This window comes from Xiphophorus couchianus, chromosome 21, assembly GCF_001444195.1.
Source record: "Xiphophorus couchianus chromosome 21, X_couchianus-1.0, whole genome shotgun sequence".
In the NCBI taxonomy this organism is placed as follows: Eukaryota; Metazoa; Chordata; class Actinopteri; order Cyprinodontiformes; family Poeciliidae; genus Xiphophorus; species Xiphophorus couchianus.
The window spans coordinates 18,685,245-18,699,799 of NC_040248.1; the positions used below are offsets into that span (position 1 = coordinate 18,685,245).

Below are 14,555 nucleotides of genomic sequence, written 5' to 3' on the forward strand. Positions count from 1 at the left end.
CATCTGGGGAAATATTTCCAAAGCAGATGACTCCGTCTTGAAAGAATGAGGAAAGTGTAGTACTCGTGTTTCACCAGCAGTGTGCAGCAAACAGATGGACGAATGGCATAGTTTTATTGTTAATGAATCACGTCAGACACAACTGGTAGACATTTTAGAAGATGAAAATAAAACACTTTTGAAAACATTGTAAAAGTAAACGTAAAATCTTAACAGAATTAGGTTTCTAATTGTGCTGTAATGCCCCATTTCTCGTGAGGAAGCGGCTGCACATAGAAAATTCAAGCTGGATCTATGTTTGTTTTTTGTCTTTATTGCTTTGAGTCCCAGTGAAGCAACTAATGTACCAATAGATCCTATTGGGATTCTTCATTCGTTGTCTCAGTTCGAGTCCAAAGGCCGCCTGTGGCACGCAGAGCAGAGGTGGACAGAAGGTCATCAAAGCTGATTCAGGAGCTCCACTGCCTCTTTGTGGACCTAAAGAGGAACACATGCTGGTTTGTTTACGCGATCACAATGGCCACATGCAGTACGAACCAGTTGTGCAACGCCTCGCGTGTTCATGTCCCTTGACCTTTGTCGAGTTAAACCCACACACTTTGACATAACGTGGGAGTTCATGCAACAAACGAACACAATGCTGTAGAAAACTGAAGAGGAAGGGAAAGGAGACGTGGTTTAGCATTTTGTTAAACCAAAACACAATGTTGCAAACCAAAGTTCTCAAGTAACTCTTGACAACTGTGGTTTGCAAATGTATTCAGCGCCCCGTGGGTTAACACTCTGTAGGACCATGTTTTATTCCTAATTACAGATCGGACAAAGAATACCTGTGAAGAGGAATTTTTTACTCTTGCTACAGATTCTCCTTTGGGTTTAGGTTTTAAACATTCAAGGAGTGTGAATACTTTTACAAGATACTACAACAGCTATGTGTGTTTATACCTCTTTGTCTTCCAGTGTGTGAATGGGATACTCTTTAGCTCTGGTTAGCCAGTGAAGCGCTTTCTCCTTGTCTTCCATGGCCATGTAGGTCTTTCCCAACATCAGGAGGTTTTTACTGTAGAAGTTTGGGTCGACTGTACAAAGCAACGATTACAGGAGACATGCTTAAGCTTAGATTGTTTCAAAATTATTATTATTGATCTCAGATAAGGCAGCAGGAGCTGTTCAATGATTAGAGTACAAGCTGTTGTACCTTTCTCGGCCTTTAGGAAGAACTCCAAAGCCTGAAAAACACAAGTAAAACTTGCATTCATAGAGATCAAAGATCAGTGACTGATTAGGGCTCAAACTTAGAAAAGTGTCCAACCTCCTCAAACGTAGATGTAGGCGGTGTTGAGAAAATCACAGCGGCCACTTTGCGCTGATACCACGGCAACTCGGCAAAAGCAAAACACCTAAGGAAGAAGAAATCGTCCTGGATGAGATTTCACTAGAGCATCACCTCTACCTGGATTGAAATACTTCAGCAACATGGTCTGCTTCCGGATCTGATGAAGCCTTCAAGACATGTGAACTGGCACTGTGTACAACTGAATCATCGTCAATTTCTGGTGTTTCATACTTTGAAGTCTCAAACTTGAACACAATAAAGGAGAATAGAAAGGTGCAAAAAGGCACTGCTAGCCACAAACCAGTAGCTTGCCATCATCACGTGAACTTTGTAAAGCGTCTTTGAGAACTCTTTGACAGTTGAAGATATACTTTTACATAAGCCTCATTAAATTTCATTTCAAGAATGGTGGTGGAATTTGTAGAACACACTTCAGTAACGAGTTCAAAGTGCTTTAAATCATAAAAACCTAACACATTATAAATTAAGACGTAGTTAATTAATGCTAAAATCCTCCTAGGCTGTGTCCACTTCCATTTAAGTTTGACTGCAATGATTGGGGTAAGAGAAGAAGAAGAGGAAGAAGAAAAAAAGACTCACCAGTAACCTAGAATGTGTAAGGATGTGGCATCTTTAGGGTTGAGCTCAATAGACCTCTGGGAGGAAGAAGAAAATTAATAAATGTATGGCTTTTGTTTTAAGACGGTGACCCAGATGCTCTCACCTCCAGATGCTCCCGGATGATGTATGAATTTCCTATTTTAACCTTGACTCCCTCAAATTCCCCGGTGTCGCTGAGGCAAATGGCGTACCACTGAGTAAAGGGAAGGGAAGGGGAAAGACACAAAACAAAAAAACGAGCATATTTCATACTGGGAATACACCGCCGAACGATATTTTTCTTTAAAAAAACATAATGGGCCTCATTGTTGCATCAGTTCCTCTTCTTGCGGCGAAACAACAGACTTACTTTGTGTGCAGCAAAACATTTGTCGTCTCTCTCCAGAGCCCGCTTTGCATATTCAAAGGCCTCAAACGTCAGCTGCTTCTTCCTGCCGGCGTCTGTGTCGGGCAGGAGGGACAGATCCCGAGACGCCCGGGCCAGCCTCCACAGGAACTCTGCATCCTCGCTGCATGGAAGCACACAACCTGCGTGACGATCCCCCCCCCCACACTGACCAGGAAAAAAAAATCCCAACTTTTGGTCCACCCATGTGCTAAGATGATTTGATACGGCGCCCCCCTCTGGTGCTGGATTGACAAAACCACTCCAACAAAAGGGTGACCTTATTGTCAAACTTTACTTGTAGAACAATAAATTCTTCGCAGGATTAAAACCAGATTCCTTCTGACGTTGTTTGGTTCAGGACGGACTTGTATCCAAGGAAAACGGCCGATGTTTCCTGGATACGTCAGAGTGAGGTGGCTCTTCTCAAGTTTGCAGGTATCCCTTTCTTGTTAAGCTTTTCCTGTAGCACTTTTTTTTTTCTACTGAACTTTCTGATTTGTTTTCATACAGCAAAGACCAAGCATATGGCTTAGCCTTTTTTTTTTTTTTGTCCGTCAAATTGGCAAGCAGTCTTCCCCAGGAAATATGTAGGCCATAATATTTCTGTGTAGTATTCACACTTGCTGGAAAAACTCCTGAATTTTGGATCTTAACTAGCTGTAATATTTGGATATTATAAACATCTTGTATTGAATCACCAAAAATAAAATCAAAATCAATCTTTCAGTTTAGTCTTGTTTATTGAAATTTGCCTGAAAATGAGTGGCTGCAGGTCAGGCTCACCTGTCCTTGTACTGCAGCAGCAGCTGGTAGAGCTTCTCTGTGTCTGCGCAGCTGTACAGGTAGTCCGCCTGCTCCAGGACCTCATCTGCCCAGACACAAAACATGACACCCTGCTGTCAGTGGAGGTGCATCTGAAAGGTACTGAGTCTATTTAACTCCAAAATCACTTCCATTTTTTTTCTATTTCTCTCCACCCCCACCACATCCAACCCTGTGTGACTATTTACCTTTATTTAAAGCGCAGACCACGGCTGAACTCTGCAGCTTACGGAGAGCTTGGTAACTTAGACCAGACAGTACAGGGAGCCCCAGCAGGAATGCTGCTCTTCCACTCTGTGGTCAAGAACAGGTCAGGAAAAACAAAGGTAAGGACAAAATGTTGCACTTTGTGTTTTATTGGTTGGTATCCTAGCCGATCTAAAGTAACACCCTATTTTTATATGCGTTCACTGGAAAATAAAGTTTGGTTTTCTCTTGAAAATTAAGTTTTGTCATGCACTTCTGAACGTCTTGTTATTGCTTCCTGAACTTATTAGATGCCAAACACGATTAAAGAGCCCTGGTGAACTTTGATCTACTTTCAGCATCCATCACTTTACATCAGCCCCGTGAGAATGACTGGCAACCTCTCTATTACTAACGAGAGGTTGCCAGCTGAGCAGTCAGAAACAAAGCATAAAGTATTTACACCAAGAGCACCGACTATCCAGCTGGCACTTGTCCGGAAAAAGCGGTTCGACCCCCTGATCCTTTCGCCTTTAGCGCCGACTGCAACTTCCAGCAAACTCCTGTTCACAAACCGCGTTAAAACCCTGCCAGCCATCATCTGTCAGATCCAAATGTCCAACGAGCAGGAACTACACGGCTTAATGTCATCGCAGGCAGCAGCCAGCAGAGACAAACGGTGAACATTCAAGAGCACAAAGGCTTTCTCGACGTTGTTAATTGGTTTTAAAAAACACAAATATCCCTAAAACTAACTCGGGTTGTTAAGTATAACAACCTTAGTTTCACTGAATATATGTCTAAGTACAACTTCACGTGAATTACTTACTGTTGTTCAATTTAAATACGGCAGCAGGTAAGACGTTTTGTGTTAAATTACAACTAAACAAAGTGTTGCCACTCTTGAATGCACCCCGTTGGCTACAGCCTGTGCTCGTCCCTCTGCTACCGATGAGAAACAAGCAAACGCCTTAAGAGTTCCGGGTTGTTATTAAAACGACTGAACTGAAATATTTTTTTTCGTCCAAAAAAAAAAAAAAAAAAAATCTTACCGTAGTTTCACTACGACGCTGTTTTAAAATGCCCACCGTTCCTAATTGTTCACAGTCATCGGGTTCGATAGGGTTAATGTGGTTATAAGTTGACCAATCAGAGTAAAGATCAGCAGTTGACTCCACCCACACCGACTCGCCCAGCTGTTGCTGTCAGATAAACCTTCGTTTTCATTACTCGGCCAGAAGCAGAAATAAATTGTTGGATCAAGAGCTATTATATCAGGTGCTGAACGGGCAAATCAATGTAAGTTTCCATGTACTAAGGAGTAGATACTGCAAGTGATTGTAACGTGTTTTGCTTGGTCGCCACACCCCTCCCGAGGTACGGCAGTGTGTCAGTACAGCAGCTAAATATGACGTTCACAAGCGATGGTAGTGTTTAGAAAGTCTGTATGAATGATGTTGCAGTTTGATGAAACCTTTACATAGACAGGAACTGTTTGTACCCAAGTTCAAACTCTTAAACAAAGTCACTTTCCTGGTTGATGTGTCAATGATGTCCATTCTTTATGTTTTTAGAGTAAATATAGTGTTGTTGTTGTTGTTGTTTGCATTCATCTGTACGGTCGTGTAGTACTGTCACTGAGGAAAATAAGTTTCGGCAACACTATTGTGCAACGAGTTTCCCAACCATGTAGACTTTGCATGTAATTCGCAGTAAAATGATATATTTAAGTGTATTTTGAGGAATTTTTATGTTTTACAACAAAGGTAGTGCATAATTATGCGAAGAAAAGAAGAAAATACATGGTTTTCATTTTTTTTAAATTGAAAATATATGGTGTACACTTGCAATCAACCATCAGTTAAGCAACCTAAGTTTTTTTTGAGCGTGGTGCGTAGAGCAGCGACACATGTGGGAGACCTCAGTCCGTCACTGGTTCGAGTCCAGTGACACATGTCGCTCTCATAAACCAACTTCCCATCAATTCACTATCAAATAAAGCCCACTAGAGCAAAATGAATAAATAAAATCCTTTAAAAAATGGAATCCTCCTTGTTTGTTTGTTTTAACAGCAGATTGTCTTCCCAACTAGTCCAGGTGGAATGGCCTCAGCAGCTGCCTCGGCTCCCGGGGCCACTCACCTGGCCACCAAGGTGGAGCTGACCATTTGGTGTGAAAACCTGATGGACATGGACGTCTTCTCAAAGTCGGACCCCCTGTGCGCCCTTTACATCAGCACTTCTGGCTCCCACTGGTACGAGGTCTGTGTCGGGTCATGGTGGGAGATTGTAGAAGTCATCCACATTCTCATGACAAATTCATCCTGAGCAACGCGACGCGGCGTGATTAATCTTTCTCCATCAGTTTGGGCGCACAGAGATGATCCTGAACTGCCTAAACCCAAAGTTTGCCAGGAGGTTTGTCATTGACTACTACTTTGAGATGGTGCAGAAGCTGAAGTTTTGCGTGTATGACATCGACAATAGTACGTACGACTTGAGTGATGATGATTTCTTGGGGGAACTCGAATGCACACTTGGTCAGGTGAGTTATAATTATGTGTGAAACATTTTTCAGTTTCTTTTACTTTTTCAACCGAGTTGTTTTTGTGATTTGCATCCAGATAGTTTCCAACAGGCAGATGACCCGACAGTTGCTGCTGAAGGACAGGAGACCTGCAGGCCACGGGACTATTACTGTACGCGGACCCAGTGCTCATCCAACAATCTAAAACATCCTTTATAATATACTTCACTGTACTGGGATGTGGCCAAAACAGTAAGTCAGATTACAAATAAGCTTGTACCCCTGTGTCAACTGAATTATAGATATGTGCTGAAGAAATAACGGACACAAGAGTGGCAAACTTTGAAGTGTCAGCGAGAAGGCTTGGCAAAAAGGTACAAATGTTTTTGTTTTGGAGTTTCGTATTACTCGAGCCGTCATATTTTGTCCTGTACGTGATCAAATGGCTCTAATGTTGTTCAGTTTCTCTGGTGGTCCGACCCTTTCTTGGAATTCTACAAGCAGACAGAAACAGGGTGGCAGCTGGCTCACAGGACAGAGGTAAACATATTTATTGGGATCTCATGCACCCGCGGGACGGATGCCGTTGCTCACTTTGGGTGCGTTTGTTCTTGTTTGTGCAGGTTGTTCACAACAACCTGAACCCGGTATGGAGACCTTTCCGTGTTTCGTTGCGAGCCCTCTGTGGGGGAGATGTGGAAAAACTAATAAAGGTAGTATTTTCTCTTACATTTGACCATGATAGCAAAAGTAAGTAAACTGCTAAGTTATCTCTAATGTTTTACACTAACATCAACACTTTTTGACACCTTTGGTATAGATGTTTACAATTAATATAATTTTATAATTTTGTAGTTTTCAATCTATAACACTAGGAATTTATATATTAAAAAAAATGTAAACTTCAATTTGAGTTTATGTATTGAGTTAGCAAAACGCTACGCCAACAAATGTATGTTAGCACTGTCAGCGTTGAGCTCGCGCGAGCTGGGCAAACGATGTGGCATCTACATTTTGACGTGAACGTCGGTTCCGTATTTTCCCAAAACTAAACACTCATTGTATAAATGCCAATGCCTGCTCAACAAGAGCACCTTCCAAATAGACCAAACGTGGTGAAAGGTGTACGACCAGGAGCATATTTTATAATAATATTTTATAATTCATTTATTGTGACACAAGCAGTTTTGCTAATTATTTCTCAACATATTTCCCTCCACATGACAAATATCTTCAGAGTAAAGGTTGTATTTGTCAAGTTTTCAGTGTCGGATCGTCACACCAGCACAGAAGATGGACTTATAGTCTTTATGGTTTTTATTCAATCTTCACAGCCTCTGATGAACAACATTGTATAAAGAAATGCTTATTTACTATGTATTTTTGTTGAAAAATATGTAAGATATTAGGATTTAAAAGCAGGTGTGCTTGCTTTCCATCTTGACTATACGTGCCTGTTGTTTGAATATGCTCCATATTAACATGAACTCATATGTTTTCTTAATTTAATGACCTAAAGCTCTGAACAAAAATATGTCTGCTATTTTTATGGACTGGTTTCTCTCACATGCTACTAATTCATGCTGTATTGCACTTTCTTTTCTTTTTTTTTTGTTGTGTAACGCTACCAAACCTGTAAAGAGGCAGTGTTTGACACCCAGCTGAACAAGCATATGCATGATTCGTGGATGACGGTGTGAAGGTGGGCTTTTTCCCTTTTTCTTTTTTCATTTGAACTCATCTGAGGTAACGCTGCTACTTATAATATGATGAAGCGTGCATAACACCGAAACTTAATATGACTTAATATTTGAGGAAAGCCTTCTTCTTCTTCTCCTTAGGTGGATTGCTACGACCACCACGTGAACGGCTCGCACGACCTCATTGGGAGCTTTAGAGCCTCGCTAGCAGAGATGCTAGCAGGAACACACCTGTCACCTGTAAGACGTTTTCGAGGCGTTTTATTTTTGGGACTATTTATGGTTTACAAAGATTAATATGTCGTCTCTTTCCGTCTTCAGGCGGAATTTGAATGCGTTAACTCCAGAAAGTTGAGAAGCAAAAAATATAAAAACTCTGGGATCATTTGCATAAAACGCTGCCAGGTAACAATGGAAAAAAACCCCCAAAAAACATATATAATCTACAGAAAATATAGGTGAATATGTCAAAAGGGAGGTGAAATCTAAAATATGTCCGATATAAATATCAGACATTGATATTAACCCAAATTTTCACATCGGTGCCTTGCTAAAAAAAAAATTCCATAAAATGTGATGCTGAAGTGTTTTGCACCATCTGATGGTAGATTATTTGTATCGTCACTGTGGTTTAGTAGTAGGGAACTTATTTGGTGGCTTCCAGAATAGCCACACAAAGTTTTCCCAAAACCTTCCATAATCCAGTCTCATTTGAATCACTCGTAGAGATTGATAAAAACGTACAGAACTGTGATCTGGTCTGAATGGGTCTTAAGAGTCTGAGCGTTGAATTTCAGACGACTCCCAGTTACTCTTGTTGATGTACATTTTACAAATCTTACCATGCTGGTTTCCCCCCCCCCCCCCCCCCCCCCCCATACGTCTCGTTTTTGTGGATACGGTTAATGTAACGTCACGTCTTTCAGGTAGAGAAGGAATATAGCTTCCTGGATTATGTGATGGGAGGATGTCAGATCAACTTTACGGTGAGTTTAGGCATGAACTACTTGGTCTGGTCTTGTAGAATCCTCTTTTATTTTTGCGTTCTCTCTCTCTCTCTGTCTCTGGCCCAGATTGCCATTGACTTTACAGGCTCTAACGGCGACCCCATGTCCCCTCAGTCCCTTCACTATATCAGCCCTGACGGCTACAACGAATACCTGCAGGCCATCTGGGCCGTAGGTAACGTCGTCATAGACTACAACAGGTAAACTACAAATCATCCTTTATTGTAACCATTGTTAATAAACTTGTTTTCTTACCAAGCTTGAAAAGGAGCAAAGATCAGTGTAGACAAAATCACAGTGTGTGGAAGAAGTTTACAGTTTACACACTATAGCTTTATATGCCAAAGAGTTTGTTGCAAAAGTATTCATATACCCTCAACTTTTTCACATTTTGTCACACGACGACAAAGTTAAATGTATTTTATTGTATGTAAAATAAAGGACACAGACTTTTACAAGAAAGGTAAGAAGTGCCGTTTGCAGTTTGCTACAAGCCGTGTAGAGACGCAGGGATGTGGAAGAAGGTGGCCTGGACAATCTGACATCAAATTGGAACAAATTGAGGGTCCACCAGGTGGCGCTAGGGGCCCTCAGAACGCCGGAGGAAAGATGAGAGAAACAAAAAGGCAAAAAATGGAATCTAATGAATTTTTTGGCGATATATTTTTAGTTGTTGTGTCTTTTTAAATCACAAAATCGTATCTCTTTTTCAATGATTGTCATAAAATATAAGTTGAAATAAGTTCTCGAAAGGTTATTTGCCACGCTCACGTTTTTGATCAAGCTGCTCTGCTCCTCTAGCTAGTGTAGCGAGCGCAAAATGGACGAGCGTCTGTCCAGAACAAAACTGTCCAGCAGCTCTACTGTGAAGGACACTGCTGCATAAAACCCTGAGGACTCATGACTGACTAAAATCTGAATGTACAACACAGCAGTTAATAATTATTGAATAGTGAATAAAAGTGAGAGGGAAGGGGAAACATTCTAAAAGTTAATATCTTTATTTTGCTTACATATTTTGTAGCATTGTCTGTAGGTTTGCTAAGGGAGTTCATGGTCAGAAGCTAATGCTGTTTGGGAGGAAGGACTCGATATGTATAGGTTTGGGAACCCCTGGTTTAGACCACAGCTTAGAATGACCTAGTCAAAGTCCAGACTTAATTGAAATTGAGAATCTGTGGGAAAACCTGGAAACTTGTGTTCACAGACTCTACATCCCTTCAGACTGAGTTTAAGCCAAATTTGCAAAGAACCATGGGTAAAAAAAAAAGAAATATATAAAAATATTAGATCTACAAAGCTGGCAGAGACATTCCCCAAGTCATTTTTTTCCAAAAGTGAAAATTAACACATAAAAAAAAAAATCACCTCCTCTATCTTTTCAAAAGACTTTATAGGAGGAAAAAAAATCACTTTTGGTTAAAAAAAAAAAAAAAAAAGGACTTTTAGGCCAATATATTAGGAAGAAAACAATATATTGCAGAAAACCATGCAGATATTGCACAACTGTGAACCACTTTGTGATAATCCATGGCACAAAATCTCAATAAAACACATTAAAGCATGTGGTTTTAACATGACAGAATGTAAAAACCATTCCGTGCAGCAGTGTGTCATGTGGATAAACGACTTTGCTGCCTCTCCACAGGACTAGATTTGACTGGATGAATGTTAACTGTGACTTTCTTTATGTTTAGTACAAAGATGTTTCCAGTGTTTGGATTTGGAGCCGAGATCCCTCCATCATGGCAGGTAAAAAAAACCAAACACTATTAAACCTGAGAGTCTTTCAAAAATACTTCATGTTTTATTAAATAAAACTGCTTTCCAGATGTAGCAGAATATTTTATCTCAATTTAACAATCGGGCTGCACAGTGGCGCAGTTGGTAGCACTGTTGCCTTGCAGCAAGAAGGTCCTGGGTTCGATTCCCGGCCGGGGTCTTTCTGCATGGAGTTTGCATGTTCTCCCTGTGCATGCGTGGGTTCTCTCCGGGTACTCCGGCTTCCTCCCACAGTCCAAAAACATGACTGTCAGGTCAATTGGTTTCTCTAAATTCTCCCTAGGTGTGAGTGTGTGTGTGTGCATGGTTGTTTGTCCTGTATGTCTCTGTGTTGCCCTGCGACAGACTGGCGACCTGTCCGGGGTGTACCCCGCCTCTCACCCGGAACGTAGCTGGAGATGGGCACCAGCAACCCTCCCGACCCCATTAGGGACAAGGGTGAACAGAAAATGGATGGATGGATGAATTTAACAATCTTGAGTATTTACATTAGCTTTGTTTATGAAGCCATCAGAGCTCTTTTCTTGCTAAACATAGTCAATATCAGGGGTGTCCAAACTTCTTGAGCCAAAACCATCAAGTCACAAGGACTCGCAGACCAAAAACATAAGGCAGAAAAAGGATTTATTTATTTTATCTGCACAAAGATAAACTTAGCTGCAACAATTTCATTACACGAGTAAAGCAGTCGATCTTTTGGTGTTGGAAAGGGATGTGTAAACTGTTGTAGATCCAAAATATCAAACAAGAAAAGTGATTTTTTTTTAAAGATCTCGACTGAAAATAATAGAACTTTCTTGTTTTCAATTCTTATTAGTGAAAAGAAGACTTGAGTCACTTTTATTGAAAAGTACATAGTCAAGTTTAATAAAGTCATTAAAAGCACCCACATCTACTTTTTATGGAGATCTAATTTTAAAAAAAAACTGTTTTTCAAGTACTTTCTGCTAGAGCCAACATAAGATTTTCATTTGTCTGTAATAATTTTCCCCCCGATTAAAAATAAGAAGTCAAAATGTAATCTTGACTCACTTTGGACACCCTTGATCTCCATTCTTTCTTCATGTGTCTGTGCGACAGAGACAACTGTGTCATGTCGTTTCTAATCTTCTGCCGACTCGTGCCGACAGGTTTCTCACGAGTTTCCCATCAACTTCAATCCAGCAAATCCCTTCTGTGCAGGTAAACCTTTCGTCGAGTTTCGGTCGCAGCTGTGCTGGCTTTTACCCTGAGATGTGTGTGTGTGTGTGTGTGTGTGCTGCAGGGATAGAGGGAGTGGTGCAAGCCTACCGGCAGTGTCTGCCTCAGGTGAAGCTGTGGGGTCCAACCAACTTCTCTCCAATCATCAACCACGTGGCCTGCTTCGCCAGACAAGCTCTCCAGCAGAACGCCGCGTCGGTAGGCAACCATTTTGATACTTTAAAGGGGCACCTTTAAAGTATCAATGGTTATGTGTTTTCCAGGCATGTCATTCCCTTTTATAGCACAATCAAGTAACTGTGGTAACGTCAGTTGTTAAAAAAAAAAGCTATATATATCAAATATGACTTAAAATAAATTTTACCTTGTATCTTAACTCGTTGAAATTGGGTCGTTGTCTCTTTAAAAACTCCTGCTCTTTCTGAAGCTTCACCTTCAGGAAGTCTTTACATCATGGCTCCTCTATTAACACTTTACCAACATTTTTACCAGCTTGGCACTGAGAAGTCGCTCGTATAATGAGTTCAGCAGATGCGCAGTTCCACCAGGTGTTTGCTAATTGTTGCTGGCTAGTCTGAAGGAGTTGAGTGGGACAGGATTGCTGTGTAATGTGGAAGCTTGGTAGCCTGGAAACTTTGCTCAGAGGAGGAGCTTTGTCATCAAAGGCGGGGCTAGGTTCCACCAGGCGTATTCCACAGCTGAACGGTTGCCACGGGAGATTAAAGGATTCTTCAAACATGACTGAATGAATCAAGGCAACACTCCAGGAATGTTTTTGATGACGGAATAACGTAATAAAATGATGTAAAGTTCAAAAAAGTCGATTTTACATCATACTGGCTGTTTAAAATGCAGCAAAAATATGTCACATTTGTCTCTGATTCATGGATTTTCTGATTCCTCACAAGCCAAGTATTTTTTTTCCTCCCCAAGTATTCATTAAAGCCCCCCCAAAAAAACTGTAAACTGTTGAGTAGAAACTGAAAAAAAATCTCTAATAAGTTTAAATCTATTCATCTCTGTCCTGTCCCTTTATTTCTGTCCATGCGCAGCAATACTTTGTGCTGCTCATCCTCACAGACGGTGTGATCACAGACATGGACCAGACACGCGCCGCCATCGTGGCGGCGTCCCGTCTGCCCATGTCCATCATCATAGTGGGCGTGGGCGGCGCGGACTTCGGCGCCATGGAGTTCCTGGACAGCGACGACAAACTGCTGCTGTCCCCCACGGGGGAGGCAGCCGCCAGAGACATTGTCCAGTTTGTGCCTTTCAGACATTTCCACGTAAGCAGCGAGTCAGAACCTTTAGATCCATGATCCAAAAAGTCATTTTTGCCCTCAGTCAAGCCAAAAAAAACAAAAAAAGTCGCTTAGAGCCACAAATGTATTTTTTTTCTTTTTAAAAGGACAATTTAGAATTTATCATAAATATTTACAATCCAGAAAATATCTTTTAAAAGAAACATTTTATTTAAATATTTAGTTGTTTGTTGTTTGTTTGTTTTTTTAAGGAAATAAAATTAAAACTTTGCAGACAGAGAGGAGACACATATATTGGATTTTGACATTTGTGAAAAATGATGTCAAAACAAAGATTTCCAAGAAAGTGTTATTGGTATTTTTAGTGTCATTTATTTGCAGAAATTCAATGCAACTGCTTATTGGAGGTAAAAAACAAAACAAAACAAAAACAGAAAAACTTCTTTATTATATCTATATTTTTAAAAATGTGTTGTTTCTTTATAATTTTTAGCCAAAGGTATGACGAGCCATTGAGGAAGGCCTGAAAAGCCACAGCTTCCACACATTAAAAATCCATCCATGTGTACCTTTTGAGATGATTTTTGCCACAAAATGTGGAAAAGGTTCAAAGCTTATGAATACCTTTGCAAACCTAAACTCTAGATTCCCCGGGTCAGTTTGTGACGATTCTCCATCGATAATCTGCCGTTGTTTTGTTGCAGGGAAACAGCTTGGCCCTTGCCCAGAGCGTCCTGGCAGAGCTTCCTGACCAAGTGTCGTCCTTCTTCAACGCTTACAAGCTAAAACCACCGAACGTCTTAGGCGTGCCTGAGCCGTCCTAATGGGAAGGGTCAAAGCCACCCAACATGTCATTTGGGACTGGGAACCACCTTCTTGCATCTCCAGTTTTTCATTTAGCATGAAAAAGCACAAAGAAAAGCACAACACCTACCTCTGTGACTGACCTTAAATCTATTCATGACGTAAGCAAAGTGTTGTGAAATCTGCAAGAATTTACAATAACTGAGACACCCTGTCCTCCATCCTCAATGCATCTGTTTACATTTCTTTTATTGTTTTTAATGTGTGTGTTGCCAACTAAAAGTGGGCGGCATCAATTAACTAACTTGCTCTTTTGGTTACCTAGCAACAACTGGATTAATTTGCAGAGCTGCAGTTTCAGGTTTGGCCTCTTGGCTGCAGTGTGGAGTAAAAGGAGAAAATGAGTACAACAACTCTAGAGAAAACTGGATAAAACAAAAAAAAAACCCCAACCTAATCAATAATTATTCATATTGACTGATATGAAAGCCTTATATTGTGATGGATGCATTTTCCACCATATTGTCCAGCCCTGTATCTTTAAATAAGAATAAGTCCCAGTGCAAGGAGTCTGACGGTGAGTGTGAAACAGGAATCTTTGTGTATTCTGCCATTTTGGAGTAAATGAAAAGAAGGACTTATGAAACTTAATTGAATTGGGGTTTGAAGATGGAACAGGCTGCGACATGACTTTCATGTGCATCTCCTGTAGCCACTACGTCTGTGCTGGCTGCAACATGTTTAGCATTGAGGCACTATTTCAGGCTTAAATAGCTTTGAAGACAGGCTAACTCAAGCCAGAGTTATTCTACTTAAGATGAAAATAAATGTTGATATACATATTTATTTTTTGGGTAATTTCTGTATTTGTGAATTTTTTTCATTCATATTTCATTTTTGTGCTTTTATGAGGATTAAAGA

General features: G+C 40.6%; 2 protein-coding genes across 7 annotated transcripts; one reads left to right on the plus strand and one right to left on the minus strand.

Moving 5' to 3' along the window:
- Positions 1–255: 255 nt before the first annotated feature.
- Positions 256–4,028, minus strand: rmdn1 (regulator of microtubule dynamics 1). Its single transcript, XM_028005444.1, has 10 exons — positions 3,817–4,028; positions 3,356–3,461; positions 3,129–3,213; positions 2,307–2,466; positions 2,061–2,150; positions 1,937–1,992; positions 1,313–1,400; positions 1,199–1,229; positions 946–1,079; positions 256–477 (listed from the first exon to the last, which is right to left on the minus strand). Exons 1-10 carry the CDS (start codon positions 3,952–3,954, stop codon positions 439–441), a joined length of 927 nt encoding a protein of 308 aa, XP_027861245.1. The 5' UTR covers positions 3,955–4,028; the 3' UTR covers positions 256–438.
- Positions 4,029–4,511: 483 nt separating this feature from the next.
- On the plus strand, positions 4,512–14,480 carry LOC114136984 (copine-3-like). Of its 6 annotated transcripts, none has more exons than XM_028005438.1 (16): positions 4,512–4,652; positions 5,446–5,614; positions 5,718–5,897; positions 5,977–6,051; positions 6,182–6,253; positions 6,342–6,419; positions 6,503–6,592; positions 7,721–7,819; positions 7,901–7,984; positions 8,506–8,565; positions 8,653–8,786; positions 10,284–10,338; positions 11,499–11,550; positions 11,633–11,766; positions 12,621–12,854; positions 13,535–14,480. In XM_028005438.1, the coding sequence occupies exons 2-16, from the start codon at positions 5,456–5,458 to the stop codon at positions 13,652–13,654; spliced, it is 1,626 nt and encodes a 541-aa protein (XP_027861239.1). In that variant the 5' UTR covers positions 4,512–4,652; positions 5,446–5,455; the 3' UTR covers positions 13,655–14,480. The 6 variants fall into 6 exon arrangements, with proteins under 6 accessions (XP_027861239.1, XP_027861243.1, XP_027861241.1 ...); XM_028005442.1 differs by having other exon boundaries at positions 4,519–4,652; positions 5,426–5,614; XM_028005440.1 differs by having other exon boundaries at positions 4,536–4,652; positions 5,429–5,614.
- Positions 14,481–14,555: the final 75 nt, after the last annotated feature.

Bases quoted from the DNA above. Each gene is read 5' to 3' on its own strand.
- rmdn1 (XM_028005444.1), bottom strand. From the start codon at position 3,954: ATGATGGCTGGCAGGGTTTTAACGCGGTTTGTGAACAGGAGTTTGCTG. The intron at 3,214-3,355 runs GTAAATAGTCAC...GTGTCTGGGCAG, and splicing joins GGTCTGCGCTTTAAATAAAG to ATGAGGTCCTGGAGCAGGCG. The intron at 2,151-2,306 runs GTAAGTCTGTTG...CCCTTTACTCAG, and splicing joins AATGTTTTGCTGCACACAAA to TGGTACGCCATTTGCCTCAG.
- LOC114136984 (XM_028005438.1), top strand. From the start codon at position 5,456: ATGGCCTCAGCAGCTGCCTCGGCTCCCGGGGCCACTCACCTGGCCACC. The intron at 6,593-7,720 runs GTAGTATTTTCT...TCTTCTCCTTAG, and splicing joins ATGTGGAAAAACTAATAAAG to GTGGATTGCTACGACCACCA. The intron at 10,339-11,498 runs GTAAAAAAAACC...TCGTGCCGACAG, and splicing joins AGATCCCTCCATCATGGCAG to GTTTCTCACGAGTTTCCCAT.